Consider the following 20150-nt stretch of genomic DNA (forward strand, 5'->3'; position numbering starts at 1 on the left):
TTTATGAAGACACTAAATAAAGATAGGCCACATCACCGTTTTGCAGGCTTCAGGAAATTTATTACGCACCACTGCAGATCCAACGACAAAGGCACTGCTGTCACATTGGTCAGAAGAAAAAAAAAATTCTCTTTTTGCTTTCCTTTCCAGCAGAAATGCATGGGCGTCAAATTCTAGCCGTTCCGATAGACGCGATGCAATACTATTCAGAAACAGGTAATACACTGTAACAGCTCAAAAATACCCGAAAAGGTGACAAAAATGCTCAACCTTATCGCATCCTGCATCAACACAACGTACCAACTTGCACACACATTTAAACTGAATTGAATGCAGCAATCCTAACGCTAACTAAGCTTATAGAGAATGTAGCACTAAAGTGCAACGCAAGAAACATTAAGGTGGAACACATCAATTAACTAACTGCCTGCAAGTTAGATGCACAAAGCACTGTACAATATTGGAGCAAAACATAATTTCAGGCATTCAATAGGCAACCAACACCTTCACATATTTACAACCTGAGTACACCCAGGAGAAATAACAGGAAAATAAGAACTCATTGGAAAATAAAAAGAAGCTTCAGCATCCAAATTTACTTGCTAAAAGAACCAAAGGCATATCATCACTACCAACCATGACTTAAAATTTACCCATAACGAGCATTGGAGCACTGAAACCACAAGGACCATCAGTTGTCCCATTCTTGCACAATTTCTTTGCTATACCAGACAACACTAAACTTTAAGCAGCCAAAGCCACCTGAAGCACACAAGCAGAAGTGTAACAATAAATAAACTACATACATCTAGCGCTTGTGTCCCATTTTCCCCATGGAGAATAATATCAAACATGGGAGATGTACGTACATTAATACACAGACCCCAGATAGGCTAGCATTCTCACATTACTGCAGGTTAGGCTCCTTAATTAGAAGATCTTGAAAGAAAAGACAACACGGCAAAATCACGGTCAACTTGCAACATCATGAGAACAGGTGGAAAACATGCTATAATGGGCCAAGTGCTCGTTATAGATTTGTAAGAATGCATCAAGAAACACACACACACAAAAAAAGAAAACTGCATATTGTATTGTATTAGAGGTGCCCATCACTCCCCATACACTACACTGCTTGCACACTGCAGACGTGCTTCCCACCACGAGCACAATCAGAACAGCTACAGGGGAAAGAAAACATTCCAACAAATTGAATGAGGTATCATCAGACCTCTGAAACTTAAATTACAAAAATTCCTCTTTGCCATTCACTGGTAAAGTTGAGGCCTTGTTTCACACTTTTGTCAATTGACAAAACATGCCAAATGCAAAATTTCTTTCCCTCTGACCACTGTCACATATTTAAAACATTTTAAAACTAAGTAAAATTAGTTCCTGAAATGTAGAAGCAAAACCTATTCTCATAAGCTCAAAACTTAAAGCGCACTGCCTCCAGGCAACCACAGCCAACTGCAGTTACATGAATCAGGTGTGCTTGACAGCGATGCCGCTTCAACTACACAACAGGTGCAGCTACGCACGTGTGTGATCATTGTGTGATCATGCATCTTCAGTGTCGCTCGCACGTTCGCGCCAAACTATCTTCCCATGCCAGCACGTGCAGAAATGATGTCAAGCCAACAATGCATTGCACATCGAAACAGAGAAAAGAAATCACAAGTAATAGTGCGCTGTGGCATCACAGGCAAGCACCTCAAAATGTCAGTAAATGTTACTTGAGTTCCCACTGTGCATTAGGAGAGGTGATCGCCACAGTTCTGGCCACTCCTCTTAGCAGCCGAGACACAGGACCACTGCCACACAAATTCATGCAAATATGACTTAAAGGGACACTAAATACAAATATTATGTTAAGCCAGACTGGTATACTTACACAACACCAAATGGGCTGATAAAGCAAGAATGGACACAAAAGCCAATGATGGTTGGCTTTGCCACTTGACATTCCCGTACAAGCTGCCCATGACATCATGGATTGTAATTTTCTTTGCACCAGTTAAGCAAGTACCAATAAAAAAAGGAATTGCATTGCATTCGAAAGCAAGCAGCTATTCAACCTAACAACTTCTGGGAACTCTCCAGGCACAAATATCGAAATATGCACTAACACCTTCAAATCTGTGCGATGTCACATTGACAACATGGCCCAGTGTTTAGGTGTAAATACAGAAAAGATGAACATTATTTATTGCCTCTGCTAATAATTGACTTTTTTACACCAAATGAACACAAATTTCTATGAACAGTCTATCAGTATAAGGCCTATTTATGTTTCTTTTTAACGTCCCTCAAAACTGGCAGTGCATTGCAAGAGTGTGGGGGGGGGGGGGGGAGAAAAAAAGAATGTTGCTCAGCCACAGAAAGCAATGCACAGTGGTAGTAGAGAGAATGCCGGTGGATCATTTCCCCATTGCACTGCACCTAAGAGGCAGCGACAGGAGTGTCCCCGGCGCCCGCAGCCTCTCTCAGTAGCTGAGCGACCAAGTCGGCCAGTGGCTCAAAGGTGGACACAAAGCCCTGCCTGCTCAGGTGCAGGAAGTCGAACATGTCATGGTAGCCTATGGTACCATCGGGACGCACCAGCCCTGGGTCCAAGTCCACTAGCTGAACCTGTGGTTGGCCCTTCAGTGCCTTGGCCAGGAGCTCGTTGATCTGGCGTCGCCGGTCGCGCTGAGAGTTTGGGTGTTGGCCACAGGGTAGCAGCTTCTGCACACACACACCCATTAAAAGACAAAAATCGAATTGTGGGGTTTAATGTCCCAAAGCAATGCACAGGCTATGAGAGACACCATAGTGGGGACGATGCTTCTAAATCTAAGCACACTAGCATTTCTTAATGCGATTAGCATTCTTAGGATACTACAGCCACTCTCTCATCAGCATGTCTATGTCGGTCTAACCTTCTTCCCAACCTTGAATTAACAAGAATATCTTTTCTCTCTGGTGCTGGGCAGAATCGAACCCATGTTTGCCAACAGGATGTGGGTTCGATTCCATGTTCGAACCCATGTTCCTCAAGCACAGTTTTAGCACACTGCACCACGAATGCCCATGAAATGAGACGGATTAATGGTATTTTCCTTTCTAACATCTATTGACTTTCAGTGAACACACTCCACAGGTGCATGTCGAAGTTTTATGCCCGGCATAGACGTCTACGCAGTTGTGCCGTAGTGCATTCAGAGTCAGATATGTTGAACGCCAATTCTACAGTGCCAGTGGGACAAAGCTGGCTGTTGGTTGGAAGGCCGCTTTTGGAGAAGCTTTATTTTTAGTGTCCAAAGGTGTAGATGCTGTGGTCTGTGTGGGTCCAGTGGGACAAAATAGGCTGCAGTTATGGAGGTCGCGTTTAGTGAAGCTTTCCTTGTGGTGTATGAACATGTACACACTGTGGTCTGTGGTGGCACTGTTGCAAATGCGTGTTTTTAGTGCGACTTACATCATTCTTAGCCTCCTTCCCCACCTCTACAGATTGTAAATAAAGATGTCTTAAGCAAAATGATTTGTCGCTATATTGCTTCAATGTTAAATGAATTGTCGAAATGTGGAGTCATCATGAAATGGGTTCTGCCGAATTTTTTTCACTCTGCTACCAACAAAAAGCAGCAACCACAGCCGACAATCAAACCTGCAACTTTGAACAGAATGCTATAGGCACTGAGCCACCAAAAGGGGTGCACCTACTGGAAACCCCATGTTAATTCATATTGGATAAATCTTGAAGCACACCAGCGCACACACAAAAGGTAACAGAAAAGCAGGCAGGACAGCGCTCCACTCACAACTGAAAATTTTTATTGAATGCAAAGACTCAGTAGCGCACCCAGGATCTCTGCCAGGGGGGCGGTTGACAGTTTGCCAATACTATCTAAACAGCACTACTTTGAATTTCTTCATGCGAAATTGTCAAAAAATGCGCTTTTTGCGAGTGTGCAGACGGTTGTGTCTTACATCTTAGTTGCAGTACTCAAATGCACAAGGGGGGGTCAGGGGGAGGGTTACAACCCCCCCCCCCCCATCGGTGCGCCACTGCAAAGACTACATAAGCAGTTACACAATTTCTTGCACACACGTAGCAGAGCACAGACACAGTAGGTTAAACAACAGAACCACCCATGACAGAATCTGACTTGCAATACTTAAAAAAAAAGACAGGCAAATGCTCATTATCAATACAGAACAACTCCTCATCGTGCAAAATGATTATGGCTTGACTGACGCATGCTTCCCTTCTTGCCTTGATATGGTATAATTCTACGGGCTCACCAATAACTTGATCTCAATCTCTGAAAACAATCTGTTTATTTGAAAACAAGACAGCAACAGCATTTTTTTGCAATGGTCAGCAAGATGCGAAGATCATGATGCTGTTAATGATGCGTGACATTCTCTAAGGCGATTGTTGACGCATCTTCCTGATGGTCCCACATACACTTTACCATAAGAAAGGAGGACTAAGACGCACAAGCCTGAATTACCGTTCAGGGCTATAGTACGAGAGGGACACTTGGCAAAATGTAGTGTCAAAGTACCGGCGGAAAAACCTGGAAAGCTTTTCAATTGTAAATCCTGTTCGTGTCAAAAATTTGGGGGAGGTAGCGAGATTTCTAATAGAATATAATTTTGGCCATAGTTTTGTCTTCAGAATTAGCATTGAAGATTTATATTATTCTATTCCACATGAATTGATGGCCTGTGTAAAATAATGCATAGTTGACGATAATGATGAATTGTAATTTTGTGAATCTACCGCTGTCCACTTTTTGTCTCCAGGCAAGAAAACTTATATGTTCAGTGTTTGGGAATGCATGTTGGTTCATCAGTCACACCAGTCCTTCGTTAAATTTTTCTTTGCAAATTTGGCAGGAAATTGAATGTCACTTTAAAGGCGTTGCTAATCACGTTTTTAAGTATGCAGAAGACTTCTTAGGCCTCACACAGAACACAGATTGCTCTCAAGAAATGCCATAAAAGTGTGTAAGGAAAATAGTATGGGTCTAAACTTGACGACCAAGCCCCCAAAGAATAATCAATTGCAATTTCTAAATTTAAAAGTAGTCCTTCCAAAGGTAACATGCACTCGTACTATTGAACAAGAAGTGTAAAACCAGCATTGAACTTCAGGTCTGGTCATTCTAATTTGGTTAACAGGTGAATAGTAAAAGCCAGTTTTATGTCCGCATTACAAAAGTCTTGCTTTCATCTCTTGAATGAGAACTTCAAGATTCAGGTATAAAAATTTGAAGATGCAGATTACCCTGAAGAAGTACACACTCCCGTATGCAAGAATGTAGCAAAGAAAATAAAAGTTGAAAAAAAAAAAAAAAGAACAACCTCCAAATAAAGCAACTCAAGTAACTGCAAAAAATCTGCACTCATTCTGTATGTGCACAATATGGCACATAATTTGAAACATGTCGGCGCCGGGTATAAGATTGATGTGTTGTTTACTGCAAAAGATAAACTTTCACGTGTACACTCATGTATTAACAGAACCAAAGAATTGTCAAGTTGCACTTTGAAGCACCACACCAAATTTGTCAAGTGTGTATCTGGCTTAGTATTCATGATTCCCCTTTCTTGCGGTAAAGTGTTATGAGGAACAGTTCAGAAGATGCGTCAAAGATTGCCTCAGGGAACATCACACATTATCAAAAGCGTCAGGACCTTCCCACCTTGTTGACTATTGTAAAAAAAAAATGCTGTTGCTATCTTGTTTTAAAAAAAGACATTTTCAGACATCGAAATTAACCAACTCATGAGCTTGTAGAGCCATACCAAATCAAGATAAGGAAGGAAGCGCGTGTCAGTTAAGCCATGTTCATTTTGCACAATAAGGAGTTTATCAACATTGACAATTAGCACTTTCCTGTATGTGTGCGTTTTATATTGTAAATCACACTCTGCCACAGGTGGTCCTGTTGACTTATAATCTGATGTTTCTATGCTCTGCTGCGCATGCACAAGAAATTGTGGAACTACTTATAAAGGGCGTTTCAGTGAACACTTTCAAAATTTATTAAAGGTTGCTTGTGACAGATAGCCCAATTCTAGTTAAGGAACTGGTCTACTCGAAGAGGCGGACATTACTTACACAATACATTGAAATGCATAATCAACTAATTAAAAAATCACTAATTAAGTTCTTAAATAATTACCTGATGGCCCATATTGCAATTTACAAATTGCAGCCGTGGAGTTTGCAAGGAGGATCCACTTGGAATTAATTCTCAGGATGACACCAGTTTCGCGATATTAATTCCCGAACTTTGCGGAGAAATGCATTGGCGTTCCAATTAATTTTGTGCTTGAATGCATAAAGCGGCGTTTTGTTAAGAAACTAACTGGAACGCCAATGCATTTCTCTGCAAAGTTCAGAAATTAATATCTTGAAACTGGCGTCATTTTGAGAATTCCTTCCAAGTGGATCTGCCTTGCGAACTCCACGGCTACACTTTGTGAATTATAATATGAGCCGTCAGGTAATTAGTTAAGAACTTAATTAGTGAATTTTTGTTAATTATTCGATTATGCATTTCAGTTTCTTGTGCAAGTAATGTCAGCCTCTTCAAGTAGACCAGCTCATGAACTAGAAATATGCTATCTGCCACAGGCAACCTTTAAGAATTTTTGAGTGTTCGCTGAAACACCCTGTATAGTCCCTTAGCTCTCTATAAACATTTTCTGTTGTGAGTGAAGCACTGTCCTGCCTGTTTTTTCTGTTACTTTTTGTGTGCTTGCCGGTGCACTACTTCAAGATCTGTTCAATGGGAACTTTAATCAACTAGCCCGACTCGCCATATTGTCTATATAAAAAGTTCATTCATTTGCTCTGTGCCTTTATCAAATGAGCAGCTAAGGAATACGCCGACACAAATGGGGGGGAAAATCAGCAGAACTAAATTTATTGATTCTCTCTGGGAACAGTTTTTTGTAACTGTTCGGAACTTATAATAAGCAAATACTGCTGCATTTCCTGCCTCTTTAAAGTTACAGCTGAGGACGGCAGAGAATTAGGTTGTGCAATGAGATAGAGCAGACTCAAGATAGGGGTAACTGAAGATCACTGGGAGTGGCCTTCATCCTCCCCATGTAGACATAAAATAAGCTGGTAGTTGTTATTAGCATATATTTGAAAATAATAAAAAGGCCAGTTTTACTGGATTTCTTTAGAGAGGATCTTGTTGGCACTAAATTTTTACACCTGCTTGCAGAATGAGGGATGCTAGCATGACTGCTGAAATAGTGGAAGCATGACTTCTGCATAACGACATATGTCCTTCTCTGTTCATGGGCACATACATTAAGAAGGAGACATGCTGTCTTAGAACTATAATTACCTGCATGACTAAGTTATCTCTTGTAACAGAACATATAAACATATGCACAGATTTCCTAGGTGGTAGTTACTGCCGCTGGAATAAATATTGGCTTCCATGCCAGAGTTAAAGACAGTCTAAAGTGTACCTACAGAGATACATTTTTAGCACTTTGGAGGTAATGGCAGTACTTTATTTCTTGTATCTACCTGCATTAAGTATGCCACATGGATTTTTTAAGCATCTTTCACAATACAACTTAAAAATTGTGAGAAAAAAAAAAGGGGGGGGGGGGGGGGCTGCCGAGATAAACCAAAACTGTTCAGCTGGGCACCACTCGAGGGGACATCGCAATGTCATACATATAACTGCTTGTCACAGGGCTAGTTACTAGTTCATAGTTCCTATGGTATAAAAGAAGGCTAAATAATGTGAACTAATGGCAATACAGGAAAGAGCGTCCTGTCTCTTTCCTGTCTTATAGTAACTTATCATTTCGTGACACCAACATGACACCAACAGATAACGGAGCCAGAGAAAGCAGAGGGAAATTTTGTATTTTTAAAAATTTCTAATTGAATTATAGAAATATAAGGAAAAGGGAATGTAAGTGGACAAAAAGACAAGTTGCAAATGATGGCAGCTGAACCCACACTCTCTCTATAACCTCACAGACAGTTTCTCAATAAGTGGCCAAATCTAGCAAATTATTGATTATTAATACAAGGGAATGCCTTTGAGTTTGTAAATAAATATCAATGTTTTGCAACGAAGCTTATTGTACAAGGGCAGTCGTTTTGGAAAGTCTGCAGCGAAGAGCACTATTCAAGGTCGAGCGCCTATCTCGTGCCCCGTGTTGGCTATGCTGCTTGCACCTGGGATGTGCTCCTTGTTCCATCTTCATTATAATTGCAACTTCTATAGCCTCTTCTGGCAAAAAGGGTCTGAATTTCTGAAATAACTGCAAAGCTGATCATAATATGACATTGCGAGTGCCATGATTTAAATGTAAGATAATAGAGAAAGTTTTTCTTTGTACAAGTCACTTTGATCAAAGGTGGCTACTCCACAATGCTGGTGTAAAACAATGCCAACTGCATAGTGATCGCCTGTCCCACCAGCTCTGCAGCGATTCAACATGGTTAGCTAGATTCCTGCTCTTTCATTGGCCGTAGAATGTCCCCTCAACTTTCGGGGTTTTTTCATCTTACAGTCCTCCTGCTTATTAGCATTCTTTTATTTTTTCAATAAAACCAGTGTACTTTCTGTCCTCAAGCAGTGAAGACAGACGTATGCTTTTTTTCTATCCATCCAAACCAACCTTCAACAATGAGTGCATCTGTCTAGAGACGATACACAAGTTGCCTGCCTTTCACATACAAAATGGCCAGAGATGCACAACTGGCTCTAGAAATCAAGGTAGTAGGTGTTGGTGCAGGTTAATGCCCCAAGAATGTAGAACATGCAACAATGCCGCACCAACCATGGGGGTCTGCATCACCGAACTTGTTCTGCAGAAATTTGCAAGGTAGAAGAAGTATCATGAAAGGGAAACTTGCTGTGCACTTTGAACTGCAAAAGATTCCTTTCAGGGAACCAAATGAGCTTATTTTTTAGCTTTGAGCTGCTTTCAGGAAAATACCAACTATCCAGTTTGTGCAGCTTCCTCAGACTTCCTCAGAGAATTTCCACAGAACCCATTTGGCACTTTTGAGTCGCTTAATAATTTTGCTTGGCCCTATCAATTGCTAGCCTTTTGTTCAGCTCAAATGGCGAGGTGACAGCCCCAAAATGGCAGAGATGCTGGATTTGACAAATGCACCTGGAGAAATGTTTCTTCACTTATGAAGCTTTCTTTCTATGGAACTTATACAGGTTTGCTTTGTAGCTTAATGTCACTTTCTGCTGAATGTCACCTTTTCCTTTTGTGGCAGTTTTCTTTCCATCAGACTGAGTTTCCTATACGTACAAAGTTACCAGCAAATCTATCATGCAAGGAGATTTGAGTAGTCCCTCTTTGCACATTAAAAAAAAAAAAAAGGTGAAAATATCATCACTAATAAGTTTATTTTGCTACCAAATGTGTAAACATCAATACTGCATAAAGCAGCTTAAGACAGTCATGAAATACATATGCCAGCCAGATATAATAGGTCGCATGTCAATTCCCTGATGTCATGCTGTGAGATGGCAGTCCACAACCTTTAGAGTCTAACATAGCACACCAAGTTCACACTCACCAAGACGACTATTTGTGCCTCGGGAAGGCGAGACTTGATAGCAGTTGTGCATGTCACTATTCCTTCCGAAACAGCTTCAGGAGAACTTGCATTATCATTGGAGCCCACAGAAAGCACAACAACCTGAAGAAAACAATGAAATAGTAACCTCAGTGAATGTAACATTAGGATTAAGATCTGAGCAAGTTGATATGTATTCATCTTGTGATTTGTGCAGCACTCATGATAAATTAAAAGACATACTTACAGCCTATCTCATTCCAAAGCTGTTGTGTACAGTACTCAACGAATGAAATGCGATGCTCAGACCGCACGGTGGCCAGCACTTTTTGCTCCACCGAATGCATTGGATGATCGTTAGGGGACCAAATGCAGTCGCAATGTGTCGCCAAAGGATCTCACATTCATCATATACCAAAAATACTAATCAGCTTGGTGGCCTCGGCGTTCAGTGGTGTTGCAAAAAGCGCCGGCAGTCATGTGCTCCGAGTATTGCATTTCAATCGCTGAGCCTTGTACAAGCCTGCTTCTTGCTTTGTGTCTTGTTTTTCTGCTCTAATACTGCATTAAATTTTTTTTTTCTTTGTTTGTCCTATGTCAATAATTGCTGTTGCAATATTATCCTTGACTATGTCTATATTTGCAGTTGTTTAAGTGTTGTTGTCTTGACACTCATGTCATTTTATAATTTCTTTCTCATTGGTTCCCATATTGTAAGCACTTTATCTCTCACCCCCTTATGCAATGCCCCATAGGGGTCTTTAATAGAAAATAAATGATGATGAATTCATGGTATGCCAGAGCTAACAAAAAGAAGAAACAAAAGGCGGAGGAGACAACTTCGGCGTTATAAGGCAATTCAGAACCTCAATATAAAAAGTACACAGCGATTAGCAATTGCAGGCGGCGCACTACAGACAGTTCTCTCTGGCATTGTGGAATTACAATAGGTATGAAGTGGTGAGAGGCATTTGGAAAGGGGTGATGGCCCCTAGTTTGACTTTCGGCAATGCGGTCCTGTGCATGAGATCAGAGGTTCGAACAAGGTTGGAAATTAAGCAGCGAGGGGTAGGTAGGCTTGCTTTGGGAGCACACGGAAATGCACCAAATCAGGGGGCACAGGGTGACATGGGATGGGGGGGCAGGGAAGCTAGCAGCAAGATAGAATTTCAGGAGCGATTGAGAGAAATGGCGGAAAAGCGGTGGGCAAGGGGAGTTTTCAGTTATTTCTACATGAGGAATGTTGACACAAAATGGAGGAAGCTGACTAGAAAGTTGTCAATGAAATATTTGGACTGCAGGAGGGGTGCGAACTAAGAAACAGCGGTTAAGAAAACGGTTAAAGAAACAGACAGGGGTCTGTGGAAAACAGGGATGCAGACGAAATCAGCACTGGGAATATACAGAACTTCAATGCAAGAACTTGCCAAAGAAAATATCTATGATAATTCCAGGGGAAGCTCTTTGTTTGAAGCCAGGACAGGAGTATTGTGGACTAAGATGTACAGAGTCAAGTACCAAGGTATAGACACGTGCGGAGCACGTGGAGAGGAAGAGGAAACAGCTGAACACCTCATACTTTTCTGTAAAGGGCTTAACCCTACAGTGCAAAGCAATGGGGCTGATTTTTTCAAAGCATTGGGGTTTAGGGACAGTGGAGGCAAAATAGACTTTAAGTGGGTAGAAATAACCAAACGGAGGTTATCTGATTGGTGGCTAAAATCAAGGCAAGGGTACAAATATGTTAATAGTCACGGCTAGGTGGCGTGTGCCACCGCCCGATTTAAAGGGTTCAGCCTCATCCATCTATCTCGCTCTCTCTATCCCGAACAGACAACACTGACGCATCAGACTTGATATCAACCTAAGATCACACAGGCCACAACATAAAGCGGCTCTATCCGTGAAGCATGAGCACGGGAATTTCAGCGAGTACGCTCGTAGGCTGAAAAGTGCAAATACATTTTCAAAAAAAGAAAAAAGAAAAAAAAAAAAGCATACTTCGTACCTTTGCTTTCACGTTGTCGAGCTCTCCGTTTTCAATTCTCCAGAGCACATTTTCAATTCGGTCTTCAGGAATGCCAAAGTTTAAGCAGTGTAAGGGTGCAAAATAGTTTTCCCATACCTTTAAATAGAAGAATAGACATTTCAATTCCCTGGATAAAATATGAATTTCGCGACGGCATACACAAGCAAATATGCGTCGATTCAGAAAGCTTGCCTCGGACTGTTGAAGGAATGCTACTGTGTAGTCGCCAAGCACGACGACGTCCGGTTCTTTTTCTGTCCCTTCTGCTAAGAATAATTTGTGCTGTGAAGAGAGGAAAAACAAGGTTAAAGTGTTCGATGACACAGTCACAATTAAAAAGTCGTTCACTCTGAAACCAAGCACGTCAGCAATTAGGTTGGCTGAAATCGTGACGACGCCCCAGTATTCAGTTTGGCAAAAGACGGCTCATAAATGAACGATGACTAGCACGCGGGTTCCGTCAAGCAGTCTTAATGATCAATTAAGATAACCACGTCTGCAGTTCAACAAACTTACCAAGCACAACCACCGGTCATCACCGTCAACATTCACGCCGGGAGCAGGCACCACACAACTCATGTTCGATCAGGTTCTTTGGCAAAAGACTAAGCACTTTGTGATTCACAATCTTATGTGCATATTCACTTTAACACGCAGCACAACTTGTAAGCGGTATGGCCACTTCTACGCCGTCAGCGATATTTTTTGGATGCTACAAAAGTTGTGTTTACATGCACAGCCTTTTCAATGTTGCTGCATGGGACCGCCCATGATGTAAAGGATCTGACAAATTAGCTTTTCGTACTGCTTGTCATGGCGCTAGCGAGCTGTCATTTTAATACTAAATAAAAATAATATACAAAATGTAATTATAAAAAATGTATTGCATTAAAGTTTTAAGTACTTAATAAGTACTTTATAGTGCATTATTTTTGCGTTGGTTTTTATTAAATTGAGTGACAGGGCCATGGGACCGAGGGCCATATGAGCGAGATAACAGCTGAGGACCAGCTGAGCGGCTGAGCTCTCGTTTCATCTGTTTGTTAAGAAGTTTGCTTTGACAGCTCAAGAGTAGAACAATGACACTCAGCTAACAACACCAAGCGCACTCTTCGCACCCTAACCGGATAGTTTGGATTTTGTGCGACGCCGCGGCTACTGATAAGTGCTTCTTGATCGCAAGTGTCTAGTGCACCGTGATTTCCGGGGCCAGTCAGAACTTTGCCTTTCCGGCGTTTCAGACCTCGGAAAATATCTACTCGTACTGACGATCCGTATGTTGGATACCTGGTAGTGTTTTTGCTTGAATGTGCGTGCTGATCAGTGTCGTGTAAACTAAAATTTCTGCGATGAAGTCTGTGTTGTGTCAACTTAGCGGTTTATGATCGCAGCGGCGTTTAATATCGGTGCTTGTAGATCGCTGATACGTTCATCATCGCAGGTAGCATTCGCCCTATGTTCAACGATGTCGACATTCGAGACGTTGAAGTTTGATAACTTGGCCCTGAGAACACTGCCCATAGACAAGGAAACGCGCAACTACGTGCGTACTGTTAGTGGCGCAGTGTTCTCGCGGGTGTCGCCCGCTCCTCTCGATTCACCAGAGCTGGTTGTCGTCTCCGAAGACGCAATGATGCTGCTAGACCTCCCGCCACCCGAGTTCGAAAGGAAAGATGCGGCGGAATATTTCTCTGGTAACAAGCTCCTACCAGGCTCGGAAACGGCGGCGCACTGCTACTGTGGACATCAGTTCGGCTACTTCGCTGGGCAGCTCGGCGATGGTGCGGCAATGTGCGTTGTTTTGTTGCTCAGCTGCTGCTTCTAAACTGTGTGTTTGTATGTGCTGAAATTTTCAGTAATAGCGTGTCCAACCTATAGCCATGGCGGATGATACATATTCTACCTTAATTCCCTGGACTTGGTGAATTGTTTTCTACATCTCGCACGTAGCTAGGCGCCACGTTCGTCGGGTGTCAGACGAGGATTAAGCGTCTCTATTACATGTTTTCAGAGCCACAGCCATAGATACAACAGTCTATCAAGCACCGAGAAAAAAATATCACGTGCTTGCTTGTTCCAATATTAGAACTTCTTCAGCGGCCGTGCATACCTTGCGCCTCCACTGCATTTGACAAAATTTTGTGGTGCCCATATAGATATGCATTCTCACTGAACACTGTATTGTTGTCAAAATAGTGGAGCATCCTTATGCAAATGAAGCCTCGAGTGAGTTTCCTGCATAGCCTGTAACATAATGACAATTATTTATCATCCTAATGCAGCTATATCTGCAAATTAGCTTTTACACTTAAGCCTCAAGTCCAACCATCATAGTATCCGGTCACAACTAAGATTGAACTTATTACATCAGTCGTGTAGTTTCCATGTTGCACACATAGTCTATGTTGCACCTCCGGCATTATACGTTATGATCTGTTACGGAGTGGCATATGTTGTGATTAACTTGAGAATACAGGCTTCAAATATCAAATTGAGTGTTAAATTTACATTATGTTTCCGAAGTGTATAATAAATATTGAAAATGATAAGAAAAAATCGGGCCTATATATCTCTTTCAAGTACTCGATTCTGTTTCCAGTTAGGCAACTTGTATATGGGCAAAAACATTAAAGGTCAGCACAGTTTGTGCAATCATAACAATGACGGCAATAAAAAAAGGGAACGTTATGCTGCTGCACACATGTTCAGAGCAAGCTGGCTACATTCTAATTGAACATAAAAAGTAACTGTAGTATATTCACATCATTAGTGGCTCAGTGACATATTGCTCCTGAGCTTGTGAGGTTGTTGGTTTGAACCATGGCTGCCAAGGCCACATTTTAATGGCCACATTTCAATGGGTAAGTGTGCTTGTGTAGTGAGCTTTGGACACACATCAAAGGATGCCAGGTGGTCAAAATTAATCCAGAACACTTCACTGCTGTGTCTCTCAAAATCCCTCGGTTGCTTTCAGTGGGAATAATAAGGGGTCTCAATATTTTTGTTAGACACAGGCACATAAGGAAACAGACAAGCCAGAGAGTTAAACCCAAGTTGGTTTGGAATGTTAAACCTCATCAATCAAGAAAAAGAACTAAATGTAATGACACATGTACATTGTTTATCTTTTTCTGGTAATTGTTTTTCACCGTCTAACCACTACTATATAGTGCAACGTAAATGATGCCATACGTTCTCAAGCAAACTAGAGCACCACCGATTACGCTGTGATATAAAATGAGTCATGCATAAATAGCCAGCGCACTTGATCCGTAGTCAGAGTTTGATGACTGACGACTGTGCTCGTCACTGTCATTGGGCTATGAATGTCCCTTGTTTTTATGGGCAAAGTTTCGGTCAATTATAATGAGTTACATTTGTGATTCACAATTTTGACACTCTCCAATCTTGACCGTCACAACAACGTAACAATAACTACAACACATCACTGACATAGCGTGGTGAACTTGACCTAGAAACCAAAACTTTGTGTTTCACAAAATAATAAATTCTAAAGAAGATAAAAAAATTAAGGTTTCTTTGGTTAAGTCACTGCGACTTACTAAAAAGAAAAAAAAGAACTGTCCTACATGCTTGCTCAGTAGGTGCTTCCTCTAAGCGGGAGTAATGCTCGGTAGTGCTGACAGCTTTTCACTTGGAAGAGCGATCACTGGAATAGTAACATAATCCTAGCTTGGGTTGCTGGCCAGTAACAACCTGAAACTGCGTTACTGCACCTTTGCTTTGAAACCATGCACACCTGACAATATTGTATGGCTTTGATTTATGGGGTTTAACGTCCCAAATAAACACTTGGGCTATGACAGTGAAGGGCTCTTGATTAATTTTCGCACCTAAGCCTAAGGACACAAGCGTTATTGCATTTCACTCCCGCCAAAATGTGGCTGCCACAGCCGTGATTTGAACTCGCAGCCTTGCGGTCATCACCAGAACACCATAGCCACTGCACACGGTGACTGCATCCGTGACTGGAAACCAGGTGCATTAGTGACTACTATGTGGCTTTGTATGCAGGTGCCTTTTGCAGGCAATGGGTTGTGTACCATAATAAATTCCGAACTTCCAAAAGCACCTACATGGTTTCAGCACATTTGGCTTGACTAGTAGCGGAAGGTGCCAGTCAGGATGGTTCTTTATGTTCCAGTGCAATGCCAAGCATGTTTTGCCATAGAAGTTGTTCTGTATAGGGTCCACTCCTGTGTTGAAATGTTTGCCATCATTGCAAAGCAGTATTTAAACGAAATTAAGGTTTATTTTACAGCAGTTTCTTAACTTTCTGTTTCATTCGATTAATTTATATTTTAAACCTGTTTTGCATCTCTCGGGGAAGATGAATGAAGTTTCCAAGAAATCAAATTCTCACATCAGCTACATTTGAACAGTAAGGCCACTGTTCATAGTTGAACTCTTAAATGTTCACCTATCTTCCGTGTGTCAAGTTTCAAGTTACCATACTCTATCAACAATATGAAAGTGTACATCTCAAGTGTGTGATGACAGATGAGCTTGTTTTCATGTTTAGGTCCCGTAATTAAGCTGCTTTCTTACTGTGCAATGAGCATACGGTGTTTTCTATTTCATCATGAAGGTACCTAGGTGAGGTCATCAACCGCAAGGGTGAACGCTGGGAAATTCAGCTGAAGGGGGCTGGGTTGACACCCTACTCCAGGTCTGCAGATGGGAGGAAAGTACTGCGCTCATCGCTTCGAGAATTTTTATGCAGTGAGGCAAGTTTATCTGACCAGCATATATTTTTATCACTCTGTGTACATGCCAGTTCTTCGCACATTTTCAGATAGTGCATTTCCCAGACCCGCTGCTGCGGAGCACATGGTCGCAGGTTCGATTCCTCGATCCTGGCCATGGTTGCCACATTCTGATATCAATGGAGTGCAAAAACACTCACATGGTTAGGTTTAGCTGCACATTTAAGAAGCCAAGGTGGTCAAAAGTAATCCAGAGCCTCTCACTGCAGCATCTCTCATGGGGTGTGTGTTGGCTTGGGACATTAAATCCGATAATTTTATTAAATTTTTTTATTCCTTTGCAGTTCCTAAGTGAATGGTGTTCCCATAGGCCTTTCCATGCTGTAATGAAGGTGTGGAATGCTGGTCCCCAGTGAATAATTAAAATTTTTTTCATTGAGTTTGAAGCAGTGCTAAGAAAAACCAACTAAATTTGTTCATCCATGTGTGAAAATATTCTGAAACATGCACTCTGGGCAAAGTGTGAGCATGATATGAACGTCATGAGAGCTTGTAGCAGCAACCATGCTGAAAAAACACGTGATCTTCATTTGCATCTATGCGTGCCGATGTCCCAGTGCAGCCTGTAGCACCTGCCTGCATTCTCCCGTTAAAAGGAAGCTTTAAATCTGACCCTCCATGTTCCATGCACATGAAAGAAAGAGGTGCTGTCATTTGGCAGCCACTGAGCATATTTGATTAATTGCATATAAAAAATAAATGTTCCATTTCAGACTATTGAGTATATTTTTTTATTATTATTAATTATAGCGATGGTCCTACAGCACCCCCCCCCCCCCCCTCCTTCTCCCCCTGTTCCTTCCCCTGCAGATGTGAACCACTCACGCAGGACACCTCAGTCGTTTTCAAACACGGAGACAGATTAACTTGTGAAATAGTTGAGGCCTTCTATATTAAAAAAAATGGCCCCACATGTGTTAGCCACCCATTGATAATCCTACTAAACAGTGAAATGAGTCATCAAAAAGAGTCATCTCTAACATCAATTTGATGCTGTCTATGGTCCTTTGTTGCAGGCGCATAAGCTGTGGCATGTTTATGCTGTGATGTTATGGGTTTTTCGTTTTGTTTTCTGAAGGCATAGCAGTGTGATAGATAATGTTTAGATATGTTTGGTATTCTCTAGGCATATGCGCCATAATTTGTTTTGCATTTTTGTGTTGGCGGTTCAAAAAGGTGCTTTTTGTTGGAAATAAACTTTAGTTTGAAGTTAGCACTTGTCCAGTCCTTCTTTCTTCTGTCATTGTCTTTTTAAGGTAATCGTGCAAACATACATACTCGCCTAAATTTCAGTTCTTGTAAATGAAGAAGTTTGCACAGTTGTAGTGATAGAAAAGTGGCTTTTGGCGACCAAATCTTGGGATGTGTGTGTAAATGAGCAAGGAGTACAGAGACTTGTTTTCGAAGTCATACAAAAACTACCACATGCCTTTTGCACGTAAAAGTTTTATGCACAGTAATTAGGGATGTGCGAATTTTCGAAAAGTGCGAATATTATCTAATATTATATTTTTTGTATTCTATTAAAAAAATAGATATTCGAAAATGTTCGAATATTCGCTTGGATACGAATATTAGAATCAAATAGAATATATTGCTGGCTGTGCGGGAGCAAACAAAGTTCTTAGCATTTGTTTCTATCTAATTTAAGAATATTGGGGCGATTTTGTGCTGAATTTTGTGATGATTTTGTGCTGCTAAAAACATTTCGCCTGTAAAGCACACTTAGCCACTAAACGTCTAAACTTAGCAGGAAAGCCAGCATTTTAGTAGCAAGGGGCATGGGTTTGCAAACAGTGTGGGTGCGTTTTTTTTTTTTTTTTTTTTTTTTTTTGCAGCGCCATCCCCATTATTGAGCTTATTGTTTCACAGCAAGTGCGATGAGTGATGACTGGCACAGGGTCAAATGCCTCCGAGTTTACTGACATTTGTTGCGGTATAATAAGGCACAGGCTGGCGAGGACATGCAGCTATTAGTGGGAATTAATTTCCAGGTTAACATGAGCCAAATCTACAATGTTTTAGTATAACTGCTTACTAGTCTAGTTTTTTAGCATTGAAAATGTAATTGCGATGTTCCAACATACCAAATTAACCAACTTGCTAATAAATGCATGTGCATATTATTATTCAATATTCGAAGCTAAGTATTCATATTCGATTTGTATTTGAAAATTTTGATATATTTTGATATTAGATCACATGCCACAGTTTGCTCAGCACCAGTCCTGTAGTAAAAACCTGAATAATAAAAACAACTGACTGTGCTGCTGTCAACGTAATGAGTGCAGAAGCTGCACAGACCTTGCACTGAGGCAGGAATTCTCACTAATTACCTGTCTTTGATATGTACTATCGCGCTCAATATGAGTTGCAACGCGTGCATATACCTGTCAGTTCTTTCAACAATAAAAACGACAAGTGCCATTTTTGTTGTAAACAGGGTGCTACCAGAAGTCAGAACAGTGTTCAGCAATTTTTTTGTGTAGGTGCTACCATAGTGCCATCTGGGTACTGTTAGGCAGCATGGCAGCACCTACAAAAAAACAAAAAAAAAAAACACATTCTCAAGTTGCAACTCATATTTAGCGCGATAGTACATGAAAATTACCCCTTATCTGTGTAATTCATTCATAAATTTCTGCCTCCTCTTGAGAAAAGTTATGCATGTAACATGTAGACAAGTCGATAGTATCACCGTGGGGCAGGATAAAATGGACTGTGCCTAACCGATTTGCGAACCGGTTCAGTGTTGTGAACTGGTTCGCAAACTGTTGTACAATTTTCTTTCTTTGGACCGGAACTGAACTGGAATGAAATTGGAGTGTTTTGAGCCCAAATACGAACTGAACCTGTATTTATTTTGATTTGCCACCCTGGTCACAGCTCGGATTAAAATTCACTGACATAGCGTAACAGCGATAATGATGTTGCTCACAAAAGAAAATGAAAAAGAAAACAAGGTGCTGCCTCGTGTTCTTTCTGGCTGCTTTTGTGTATGGCAGCTGCAATGATTGCAGGGACGGAGTGCGAGTTCAGTGCTTGTTAGTTCTGCCTGGGTTCTTAGCCTTTTGTGCATTCTGCAGCTCAGCAATAATGCAACAGAGGGAGCCAGTTCACAGTGATGCCTTGATGCATCCACTACCCGGGTACTTATAACAGAACTGGTTCGTTGTAGGACATTATAGTAAATTATCTAGGAAGCTCTGATGCTTACCACTATTTTTTCTTGGGTTTAGAAGGTTTGGACCATCATTATAATGAAAGAAATAATAATTATAATAATAAGACGAGTAAAAAAAAAAGTGTTTTTTCAGGCTGTCCTATAGCCTCAAGTTGATTAACATTTGTCAGTGCTAAATTGGAAGCTATGACATCATTAGTGGCTGCAATTGTTTATTTTTTTTCATTTCCTAGGCCATGCACTACCTTGGTGTTCCCACTACAAGGGCAGGGACATGCGTCACATCCTCTACAACTGTGTCACGGGACATGTTCTATGATGGACATCCCAAAGATGAGAAATGCTCAGTCATTCTGCGAATTGCCCCAACATTCCTAAGGTTTGGCTTTCTTATCGGTGCAGATCCTGAATTCATTACAAATTCATTTAAGTTTCGAAACTAAAAGAAATGAAGTTTCAAACTTCGAAATTAGAAAAGTTCCAAGACTTTAAAGCTGACATTTAGAGGGGTGTTTTCTGTAGGTTTCTTTCGATTCAATAAGACTCCAAGAATAAGATTCAATAAAGATT

The 20150-nt window shown here is 41.1% G+C and overlaps 2 protein-coding genes across 4 annotated transcripts in view; one reads left to right on the plus strand and one right to left on the minus strand.

The window, feature by feature from the left end:
• Positions 1 to 37: 37 nt before the first annotated feature.
• On the minus strand, positions 38 to 12390 carry LOC119455577 (platelet-activating factor acetylhydrolase IB subunit alpha1). 2 transcript variants are annotated; one of them, XM_037716977.2, is made up of 5 exons: positions 12126 to 12389; positions 11802 to 11891; positions 11589 to 11705; positions 9581 to 9703; positions 38 to 2727 (listed from the first exon to the last, which is right to left on the minus strand). In XM_037716977.2, exons 1-5 carry the CDS (start codon positions 12186 to 12188, stop codon positions 2443 to 2445), a joined length of 678 nt encoding a protein of 225 aa, XP_037572905.1. In that variant the 5' UTR covers positions 12189 to 12389; the 3' UTR covers positions 38 to 2442. The 2 variants fall into 2 exon arrangements, with proteins under 2 accessions (XP_037572905.1, XP_049524830.1); XM_049668873.1 differs by having other exon boundaries at positions 11589 to 11891; positions 12126 to 12390.
• Positions 12391 to 12593: 203 nt separating this feature from the next.
• The window catches only part of LOC119455578 (protein adenylyltransferase SelO, mitochondrial-like), a 31833-nt gene continuing 24276 nt past the window's right edge, over positions 12594 to 20150 (plus strand). The window contains exons 1-3 of one of the 2 annotated variants that reach the window (XM_037716979.2): positions 12594 to 13400; positions 16219 to 16357; positions 19814 to 19959. In XM_037716979.2, coding sequence (XP_037572907.1) covers positions 12991 to 13400; positions 16219 to 16357; positions 19814 to 19959 — 695 coding nt within the window. In that variant the 5' untranslated portion in view covers positions 12594 to 12990. Of the gene's footprint in view, positions 13401 to 16218; positions 16358 to 19777; positions 19960 to 20150 lie in introns of those variants that run through there. The other variant, XM_049668878.1, reaches the window with a different exon arrangement.

Source organism: Dermacentor silvarum, chromosome 6 (genome assembly GCF_013339745.2).
Source record: "Dermacentor silvarum isolate Dsil-2018 chromosome 6, BIME_Dsil_1.4, whole genome shotgun sequence".
Lineage (NCBI taxonomy): Eukaryota > Metazoa > Arthropoda > Arachnida > Ixodida > Ixodidae > Dermacentor > Dermacentor silvarum.